An 11,371-nucleotide genomic window follows, 5' to 3' on the forward strand; every position below is an offset into this window, starting at 1 on the left:
AGGAAAAAAAATATAGGGCAGAGGGTATACCTCTGAGGTCAAATGCCCCTGGGTTCCATCCCTAGACCCACAAAAATAAATAAATAAATAAAAACAGAGTCGGGCATAGTGGCGCACGCTAGTAATCCCAGCATTCGGGAGGCTGAGATAGGAGGATCGTGGTTCGTGGACAGCCTCTGCTACTTAATGAGACCCTCCGCAACTCAGTGAGACCCTGTTTCAAAATAAAGAATAAGCCAGGCGTAGTGGCACATGCTTGTGATCCCAGCATTCGGGAGGCTGAGACCAAAGGATCACGGTTCACAGACAGCCTCAGTACTTAGCGAGGCCCTCTGCAACTCAGTGAGACCCTGTTTCAAAATAAAGAATAAAAAATAGGGCCGGGCGTGGTGGCGCACGCTTGTAATCTCCGCGCTTGGGAGGCAGAGACAGGAGGATCGCGCAGGTTCGAAGCCAGCCGCGCGCGCTGGCTTAGGAGACCCTGTTTCCAAATATAAAAAAAATATAAAAAGAGGTCTGGGAGTGTAGCCCGGAGGTAGAAGGGCTTCCAGGAACCCCAGTACCACCAAAAAAAAAAAATAGGGCAGGGGGTGTACCTCAGAGGTCAAATGCCTCTGGGTTCCATCCCCAAACCCAGAAAGAAAGAAAGAAAGAAAGAAAGAAAGAAAGAAAGAAAGAAAGAAAGAAATGTTGCTCGGAAAAATGCCCTAGGTTCCATCCCCAGTACCAAAAATAAATAAATAAATAAGTAAATAAATAAATTAATTAAATAAAATAAAAAATAGAGCCAGGCTTGGTGGTACATGCTTGTAATCCCAGCATTTGGGAAGCTGAAACAGGAGGATCACAGTTAACAGACAGCCTCAGCTACTTGTGAGACCCTTTGCAATTCAGTGAGACCCTGTCTCAAAATAAAGAATAAAAACTAGGACTAGAGGTATAGCTCAGAGGTAGAATGCCCCTGGGTTCCATCCTCAATGCCACAAATAAAAAATAAGATAAAAAAGGGCAGCTCAGAGCACCCTTGGGTTCAATCTGCAGTACCACCAATTAATACACACACACACACACACACACACACACACACACAAAACTGCATTCCTGGGGGCGGGTATTCTAACTCTGAAGTATACCGCCAGCCTTTTTTTTTTTTACAGTCTAGCTATGTTGCTGAGGGCCTCGTCAAGTTGCTGAGGCTGTCCTCCAACTTGCAGCCCTTGTACCCAGCCTCCTGACCAGCCTCTAATGTACTATAATTACAGGTGTGCATTCCCATGCATAACTGAAACCAAATAATATTAAAGAACAACATTTGAACCAGGCTCAGTGGTACACAACTATAATCCCAGCAACTCTTAGAGGCTGAGGCAGGAGGGTTGCTAGGTCAAGGCCAGCCCCAGCAACTTAAAAAAAAACATTTCAAAATTTAAAAAATAAAAGGTGGGGTCCTGGAGAGGAAGCTCAGTGGTAGAGTACCCCTGGGTACTAAATAGGCTTAGTAACAATATTTCAGAATCTTACCATATCCATGTTGGCTTTTTCAAATTCTTGCTTCTCCTTCCTCAATTTCTCAGCATGCATCAGCTCCATCCTAAAGTACTACATAAAGGAAATAACCTGAACATCTTTAAAGATACCTATTTTTTCACTCAAATAAGAAGTAATGACTTTAAAGTTTACAATGTATTACAATGATCACAGTACAGTTTTAGACCATTTCTCCTATCGCCCAGATCTATCATGTCCATCTATAGTTAAACCTTGTGCCTCAGCCCCAGGAAAACACTAATATAATTTTGGTCTCTACAGATTTAAAAATACTGTGTGTGTGTTGTGTGTGTGTGTGTGTGTGTGTGTGTGTGTGTGTGTGTGTGTGTGTGTGTGGTATGGGGAATGAACCCAGGGACATTCTACCTCCAAGCTACACCCCAAACCTATTTTTTATTCTTTATTTTGAAACAGGGTCTCAATAAATTGCAGAGGGCCTCACTAAATAGATGAGACTGGCCATGAACCTGTGATCCTCTTGTCTCAGCCTCCCAAATGCTGGGATTACAAGCATGTGCCACCACGCCTGACTTAAAGATACATTTAAAATTAGAAATTCTTTTTTTTTTTTTTTTTGGTGGTACTGGGGATGGATCCCAAAGGCTTTCTACCTCCAGGATATACTCCCAGACCTATTTTATATAATTTTTATTTTGGAAACAGGGTCTCACTAAGTTGCTGAGAGCCTCACTAAGTAGCTGAGGCTGGCTTCGAACCTGCGCGATCCTCCTGTCTCAGCCTCCCAAGCGCGGGGGGGATTACAAGCGTGCGCCACCACGCCCGGCTAAAATTAGAAATATTTGAGATGAAGCCAGGCTTGGTGGTGCACATTTATAATCCCGGTACTTGGAAGCCTGAGACAGGAGGATCATAGGTTTGGGGTCAGCCTCAGCATGTAGTGAGACTCTTATCAACCTGGGGAGATCCTATTTCAAAACAAAAATAAAATAGAGCTGAGAGTATAGCTCAGAGATAGAATGACCCTAGGTTTAATCTCCAATCACAAACACGCACGCACGCACGCACGCACACCTTTTAGTAGCTCGGCTGGATAGCACAAGCTTGTAATCACAGTATTTGAGAGGCTGAGATAGGAGGATTGTAAATTCACAGCCAGCCTCAGCAACTTGTGAGGCTCTCACAATTTAGTGAGACCCTGTTTCAAAATAAAAGAATAAAATAGGGCAAGGGATATATAGCTCAGAGGTAGAATGTGCCTGAGTTCAATCCCCAGTACCACACACACAAAAAACAGAAGTCTTTTGGTACCCTTGGTTGTCACTTAAAGACCAAACAAACAGTAGAGTCTAGCCTTAAGTTGACAAAAAGCAACAAACATGGAATAATGTCCTTAATGCAATAGAGAATATAAGTCTATAGTACTAAGTCTGTCATCTAACAACAAAAGCTTTACAAGTAATTTTATTATCCATACACGACAAAAACTGAACAAAGCCTGAGTTGAAAATGTGGACTTTCATTCCCATCCAACAGGAAAGAAGCAGAGCAGATGAGAATTCTAACACAAACTAAAATAACTTTCAGAATCTAATACAACAGCCAAAAGGTCTGATTCACTGGAAAACCACTCATCATTCCAAGAACCAGGAAAATCTCAACTTGAATGAAAAGACAATCAAGAAACATTAACATTGGGAGGCGGAAACAGGAGGATCACACAAGTTCGAAGCCAGCCTCAGCTACTTAGTGAGGCTCTCAGCAACTTAGTGAGACCGTTTCCAAAAAAGTATAAAATAGGTCTAGGAGTATAGCCCTGAGGTAGAAAGCTTCTGAGTTTCACCCCCAGTACCACCAAAATTAAATAAATAAATAAATAAATAAATAAATAAATAAATAAATAAATAAAAGTACTGTCTGTCTCACTGTGACTGAGGGAAAATAGTATTAAAAATATGGTATTTTTCCTTGCTATTCTTTTTCTGTATGTGTTTCAGACTATAAAGGGATGAGCCAGGCGTGGTAGTGCATTCTTGTAATTCCAGGCTGGCTTCCAACCTGTGCAATCCTCCTGTCTCAGCCTCCCAATTGTGGGGATTACAAGCGTGCGCCACCACACCCGGCTGACAGCACTCGCTTTCAATGTGCACACACTCACCTCTTGGTAGAGTTTCGGGCACTCAGGATGAAAGCGCAGAGCACGAAGAAACAGTTGCCTTGCACTTTCTGAAGACAAACGGTCTTCCATTTCCCATTTGGCTGCCATAATCCACAAAGCTATAAAGGATAAGACATCAGATGACATTTCAGTAAACTAATCAAGTTACACTACAAAAAGAGTCATGTTCCTGTATTAATACTCAATAAAGTTATTGCCAGGCATAGTGGCATGTACTTGTAATCCCAGTATTTGGGAGGCTGAGACAGGAAGATCGCGGGTTTGCGGCAAGCCTCAACAACTTAGTGATGCTTTCACTTCCAAATAAAAAATAAAATAGGGGCTGGGGCTATGGCTCAGAGGTTGAATGCCCCTGGGTTCAATTCCCAGTACCACAAAAATAAATAAAAAAACAATAAAGCTGGGTGTGGTGGCACACACTTGTAATCCCAGCATTTGGGAGGCTGAGACTGGAGGATCACAGTTCACAGACAGCCTCATCTACTTAGTGAGGCCCTCTGCAACTTAGTGAAGACCCTGTCTCAAAATAAAGAATAAAAAATAGGGCAGGAGGTGTAGCTCAGAGGTCAAATGCCCCTGGGTTCCATCTCCAGACCAATAAATAAATAAATAAATAAATAAATAAATAAACAAACAAACAAACAATAAAAATAAATGTATCAGCGGACAGAGGAAGTTTCTTTGTGTTTATGTAGTACTATGGATTGAACCCAGGGGCATTTTGCATTTAAGCCACACCCCCAACCCTATTTTACTTTAATTATTTTTTGAGACAGGGCCTCATTAAGCTTCAATGGTCCTCACTAAATTTCTGAGGCTGGTCGTGGACCTGCAATCCTCTTGTCTCACTAGGTGTACTAGGAGTATACACATGTGCTACCACTCCCACTTCAGAGAAGTTTCACTACAAAATTTTCTCTATCTAAAATCAGAAAGATCTGTGGTGGAGAATCCCCCTACTTGGGAGGCAGATAAAGGATAATTAGATTCATGGCCAGCCTCCCAAGCGAGGGGATTACAAGTGTGCGCCACCACACCCAGCTCAAAATGGCCTGATTCTAAATAAATTATAGAAAATGAACTGACAAAAGTCTCACCATACCTGGTTTATTTGAATGAATAGCCAACATGGTAGAGAATACCTTGCTAAGTTGAGCTTTGGTAGCCTGTAAAGATAAAAAATAATCTCTACTTCCTGCAGAGAAATCACTGCTATTTTTTAATTTTATTTAACCTTATTCATTTGTGAATCGCTGCTATTAATCTGTATGCAATATGTTCCATACCCTCACCAACTATGAAGTTCAAGGAGTAAAATCTGCTACCACTAGAGACATATCAATAAATTCAAACACTAATAGTTTTCTGCTACCTAAAACACTAAACAAAAACATTCTAAATATCTTTAATTTTTTTTCAATTTTACTGAACAAATAAGCAAAAAATTGTTTTCAACTGAGTTTGAAACCACTTAAACAGACACTTAGATATAGATTTTTACACTAAAGTTCAACTTCGGTCTTCTTGGGTTCTTTTCCTTTTAGTTGCCCCTATCCCTTTAGAGAAAACATGGAGTTCAGTAGTAGGTATGAAGCTTAAAGGGCATACCAACAGAAAGAGGAAAGGAAGCAAACATGGCTATACTCACCCATTTCTTGCAAAATACTACATAGGACAGCCAGAGTTGAACATCGTCCTGAAAGAAAAGCAATACAGTAAGTTGCCTGAGGTTGCCTTTATATGTAATACACCTTTGCATTAATTAACTTTGTTGGAAATAGAGATAAGTTTCAGAAAATCCAATGTGTACCTTACTCTTCAGCCTGTGAAGCCACCCCCAGCCCTACCCCAAACCTTTGATCTCTTTACCACGTGACTCCACACTTCCAACCACCATGCTCCAGGACAAAATTAGTTGTCTATTCAATGTTCAGTGTAAGCTGGGCATGGTGGCCATGCTTGAAATCCCAGCATTTGGGAGGCTGAGAAAGAAAGATCATAGTTCATGGACAGCCTCAGCTACTTAGTGAGGCCCTCTGCAACTTAATGAGACTCTGTTTCAAAATAAAGAAAAATAGGGCTGGGGATGTAGCTCGAAGGTAGAATGCCCCTGGGTTCCATCCCCAGTACTACAATAAATAAATAAATAAGTAAATAAGTAAAAACAAATAAATAAAAACATAAGGGCCCCACCCCGAGGAGGGGGGTAAGCTGGTCCTAGTGGCAAACAGCTATAATCCCAGTACTTGGGACGCTGAGACAGGAAGATCACAGGTTCCAGATTAGCCTCAGCAACATACTGAGGCTAATCTGTTTTATTTTTTATTAGGAAACCCTGTTTCCTAATAAAAAATAAAACAGGGCTGGATGTATAGCTCAGAGGTAAAATATCCCTGAGTTCAATCCCCAGTACCAAAAAAATAAAAATAATAATAAAAATAAAATAAAATAAGATAAAAACTAAAATAATAATATATTAAGTACGCCATTTTTAGCACCATCATCACAGAATGGACCACCATGCCTGTAATCTCAGTTACTTGGGAGCCTGAGACAGAAGGATCACAAGTTCCAGGCCAACATCAGCAACTTAGCCAGACTGTTTCAAAATAAAAAGTAAAAAGGGATAGGGCTATGGCTCAGAGGTCGAATGCACCTGGGTTCAATCCCCAGTACCAACATAACATGCATAACACATATCTTCACATCCCATAAAGTTGAGGCGTGCCAATTACTTACTTTCCACTTTGCTGAAGCACGTCGGAAGATGCCCTGCACCCGCTGAACAATAGAATGCTCAATCTCATCCTTCTTAAATGAATACTTAATGCGCTAATAGGAGACAAGAAAAACAGAGCCTGAATTTAATCACTTTTATCCAGAGTAGCATTCCTATTTAATCATTTAACAGTATTGATGAAGAAAGTAAATAATTACAAATATCCATTACAGGCATATCACACAGTTTATCAATTCTCTCTCAAATATAAGTTCTTTCTAAGTAGTCACACTGCATAATTCTGGTTTTTACAACTTCTAAAAAAAAATCATCTACTTACGGTTCTTCTTCTCTGGATCAGCTCCAAAAGATTAATTTCATACTGGGAAAGAAAATCATATGAAGACATGTAAGTAAGAAGAACAGAGAAAATAAACTAGTTAAAATCATAAAGTAAAGCCGGGCATGGTGGAGCACGCTTGTAATCACAGTACTTGGGAGTCTGAGACAGGAGAATCACAGGTTGGTGGTCAGCCTCAGCTACTTAGGCCCTCCACAACTTAGTGAGACCCTGTTTCAAAATAAGGAATAAAAAATACAGGGCTGGTAGTGTAGCTCAGATGTAGAATGCCCCTGAGGTCAATCCCTAGTACCGCAAAAAAAAAAAAAAAAAAAAAAGGCTACGAGTTTATGTCAGAAGTAGAATGTCCCTGGGTTCAATTCCAGAGAGAGACAAACAGACAGACAGCAGACAGAAGAGAGCAAGAGAGGGGGGGTGGGGGTAGATACACAGCCACAGCAGTACATGGCTATGAATCCCAGTACTTGGGAGGCTGAGGCAGGAGGTTTGTTTTTTGTGGGGTTTTTGGTATGGTACTGGGAATGGAATCCAGAGGAAGTCTACCTCTGAGCTATACCCCAGCCCTTTCTACTTTTGTTTTGAAAGAGTCTTACTAGGTTGCTGAGAGTCTCACTATGTTACCGAGGCTGACCTTGAACCAGCAATCCTCCAGTCTCAACCTCCCAAAAACTGGGATTATGGGCTTGTGCCACCACACCCAGCCAGGATTTCAAGTTCCAGGCCAGCCTGGGCAACTTAGTGAGACCCTCCCTGTGTCAATTAAAAAAAAAAAAAAAAAAAAAGCTAGGGATTTAGGTTGGTGAGGATGAGAATGTTCCTGTGTTCAATCCCTAGTACTGAAAAAACAAAATATAAAAAACAGAAGAATTTTCCAACGCACTTCTTTCCATGTTGACAGACTTAGAGACTTTTCCAACTATCTGCTATCATCAAATTCATACTCCCCAGGCTGAGTGTGGTGACACACACTTGTAATCCTATTATTTGGGAGACTGAGACAGGAGAATGACAGGTTCATGGCCAGCCTAAGCAACTTGTGAGGCCCTCCATAACTTAGTGAGACCCTGTTTCAAAATAAAGAATAAAAAAACTAGGAGTATAGCTCCAGGTAAAATGCCCCTGGGTTCAATTCCCGGTATATATATACATATATATATATATATATACTCTCACACACACACAAACACACACACACACACACACACACACACACAAATTTTCACACTCCTCTATCTCTTGCTGAAATCCTGTTGCACAGTTAAGTTTCTTTCTGGCAATTTCTGATCTACTAATCAGAAAGCAGAAAGAAAAAAGAAAGCCGGGCGTGGTGGTGCACACTTGTAATCCCAGCGCTTGGGAGGCTGAGACAGGAGGATCCCACAGGTTCAAAGCCAGCCTCAGCTACTTAGTGAGGCTGTCAGCAATTTAGTGAGACCCTGTTTCCAAATAAAGTATAAAATAGGTCTGGGAGCATAGCCCGGAGGTAGAAAAGCCCCTGTGTTCCACCCCCAGTACCCCAATAAAAGGGAAAGAAATAAAAGTTCATTTCAGCACGGAATAAAGACACAGTGGGCAACGCAACTCCCAATAATCACCCCTAATCCTGCTCAAAAACATCTGTCTAGTTCAGTAATTCTGGAACTTTGCAGAAAAACTAATGTTCACCTTACCATTCTCTAACTGATTTAAAATTTGTAGAGATTAAGAGTAATGAAAGCATTTACTTACTTGAACATAATTGATAAAGTCTTCCTTGAAAAGAGCCCTTCGCTGAATTTTGTATTCTAGGTCAGAAGCCTTCTTAATGATAGCCCTGAGGAGAAAATAATTTAAACTAAAACACTTGAAAAGAGCATAAGTTTATTTTACTTTGAGTTTAATATACTTTGAGTTTAATTTACTTTGAGTTTAATATACTTTGAGTTTTTTGTTTTTGTCTTTGTTTTTTGTTTTTTTTTTTTTTTTTTGCAGGTCTGGGGATGGAACCCAGGGGCATTCAACCTCTGAGTTAGACCCCCTGCCCTGTTTTTTATTCTTTATTTTGAAAAAGGGTCTCACTAAGTTCTGGAGGGTCTCACTAAGTAGCTAAGGCCGTCCCCACAAAACACGATCCTCCAGTCTCAGCCTCCCAAATGCTGGGATTACAAGCGTGCACCACCAAGCCTGGCTCAGGATGTATTTTAAAACTTTAGGATACATTTTAAAACTTTCAAGAAAAATCATCAGCTGGGCATGGTGGCCCACACTTGTAATATCAGCATTCAGGAGGTGGAGACCAGAGGATCGCACAGATTCGAAGCCAGCCTCAGCTACTTAGTGAGGCTCTCAGCTACTTAGTGAGACCCTGTTTCCAAATAAACTATAAAATAGGTGTGGGAGTATAGCCTGGAGGTAGAAAAGCCCCTGGGTTCCACCCCTAGTACCACAAAAAATAAATAAATAAATAAATAAATAAATAAAGACTAAAATATAGGACCAGGGGTGTAGCTTGGAGGTAGAATGCCCCTGGGTTCCATCCCCAGTACCAATAAATAAATAAATAAATAAATAAATAAATAAATAAATAAATAAAATATGGTTGGGAGTATAACTCAAACAGTGCCCCTGAGTTCCATCCCCAGTGTGGCAAAAATAAAATAAAGAAAGAAAAATCACCTGCATTAATTTCTAGGATCATTAAACTTCCCACCAGCTTGTGGGGAAGAGGGGCAACTAGGCACTGAACCCAGGCTTTGAGCCTAAGCTCGTCCAGTATGAGCCTCAAAAGTACTGAGATTACTGGCCTGTGCTAAAGCGTCTACATTATTTATACATAGTGTTAATAAACTTCTCCAAATTCAGGTCATTTAAGAGTATGATTTAGCCAGGTGTGGTGGCGCACGCTTGTAATCCCAGCATTTGGGAGGCTTAGACAGAAGGACTGCGCAGGTTCAAAGCCAGCCTCAGCTACTTAGGCCCTTTGCAACTCAGTGAGACCCTGTTTCAAAATAAAGAATAAGACCTGGACATGGTGGCACAGCTTGTAATCTCTGCACTTGGGAGGCTGAAACAGGAGGATCGCACAGGTTTGAAGTCAGCCTCAGCTACTTAGTGAGGCTCTCAGTAACTTAGTGAGACCCTGTTTCTAAATAAAATATAAAATAGGTCTGGGAGTATAGCCCAGAGGTAGAAAGCCTCTGGGTTCCACCCCCAGTACCACCAAAAAATAAATAAAAGAAAAGAAAAATAAGCCGGGTATGGTGGTGCACGCTTGTGACCCCAGCATTTGGGAGGCTGAGATAGGAGGATCGCAGGTTTGCAGTCATCCTCCAATACTTAGTGAGGCCCGCCTCAACTCAGTGAGACCCTGTTTCAAAATTTAAAAAATAGAGCTGAGGGTGTAGCTTGGAGGTAGAATGTCCCTGGGTTCAATCCCCAGTACCTACAAAAAAAAAAAAAAAAATCCGAATTATCTCTACTTGAAAAGGCTTATTACTATTTATGGGAGGATTTATGGGAGATTTGCCATCCTTAGTTAAGAACTGAACATGTGTACATTGGGAGTATTTAATGCCAAGATGTACAGAACAGCAGGCTGGATCGAGGGTATCTCAATAGTAGAGCTCTTCCCTAGCATGTACAAGGCGCTAGGTTCAATCGCCGGCACCGCAAAAAAAGTACCAGATAATTAAATTTAGTAATGATAACATTTTACTGGATACTAAGAGTCCCCACTGCTACCTTTAGTGTTTCATTAACAAATGTTTACTTGGAGGCTCTCGCAGTCACATTACTGTATCCAGTCACTGAAAACGATTAAAAAATAGTCACTAAAAACTATTAAAAGTAATTAAGATTAACAAATTATTGAAGATGCCGTGGCAAGGATCTGGGGTAGCACACGAAATGGAATTAAATGGTCCCCATCTGCAAGTCTAGTTAGATTTATCCACCCCTGGGCTCTCGCAGCACTCTGCCGGCACCTGTAGGGCCGCACACTATTAGGTATGGACTTAAACTGTAATCACCAAGTTTGCCTAATTCCCCCAACATTCACTGTGCCCTGGTAGCTCCTGGTGAGCAGGGATCCTGGCTTCCTCTCTATAACCCCAAGAGCCGGGCACAGGAAAGGTTGTCAATATGTCTGGTGGGTAAATGGGATGGACAGACGACCTTGCAATGGATGAGACTTTTATTCTGGGTATCACCAAAGCCTGGCAAGAAGCTTCTACCACGTCAGGAAAAATAAACACAACTCAAGTATCCCCCAGCCCGACCCCCGGCCACACACTCGCCCCGACCTCCCGCCAGCCCGCCCCAGCCCTCTCACTTAATCTCCGCATGACTGAACAGTCCGATACGCTCCAGCTGTTCCAACTCAGGAATTCGATCTTCTATGCGCTCCTGGATTATCTCCGCCATGAGGTCCGAATCGTCCCGACCGGCAGGAGACTCTCACTCAACAGCAACACGCGCAGGAAGCGCCGGCTCTCGGTGCCGGGATCCAACCTCCCGGCTCACCCGTAGTGACGCAACGCGCTTCCGCGGTCCCGCCTCTTCCGCTCTCGTCGCTTCCGCCGTTGGGCAGGGCCTTTTGCTCTTGCGGCCGCTGTCACCCCCTTGTGAC

General features: G+C 41.9%; 1 protein-coding gene across 1 annotated transcript in view; it reads right to left on the bottom strand.

Moving 5' to 3' along the window:
* The window catches only part of UTP6 (UTP6 small subunit processome component), a gene marked incomplete at both ends in the record, with an annotated part of 36,243 nt that extends 25,077 nt beyond the window's left edge, over positions 1-11,166 (bottom strand). Inside the window, 8 exons of the mRNA XM_080712811.1 lie at positions 1,522-1,599; positions 3,665-3,783; positions 4,788-4,851; positions 5,334-5,381; positions 6,425-6,517; positions 6,745-6,786; positions 8,494-8,578; positions 11,075-11,166. Of these exons, the coding sequence (XP_080568937.1) occupies positions 1,522-1,599; positions 3,665-3,783; positions 4,788-4,851; positions 5,334-5,381; positions 6,425-6,517; positions 6,745-6,786; positions 8,494-8,578; positions 11,075-11,166 (621 nt within the window). The remainder of the gene's footprint in view (positions 1-1,521; positions 1,600-3,664; positions 3,784-4,787; positions 4,852-5,333; positions 5,382-6,424; positions 6,518-6,744; positions 6,787-8,493; positions 8,579-11,074) is intronic.
* Between the last annotated feature and the right edge of the window lie 205 nt (positions 11,167-11,371).

Source organism: Muscardinus avellanarius (assembly GCF_963383645.1).
Source record: "Muscardinus avellanarius genome assembly, chromosome: 16".
Classification (NCBI taxonomy): Eukaryota; Metazoa; Chordata; class Mammalia; order Rodentia; family Gliridae; genus Muscardinus; species Muscardinus avellanarius.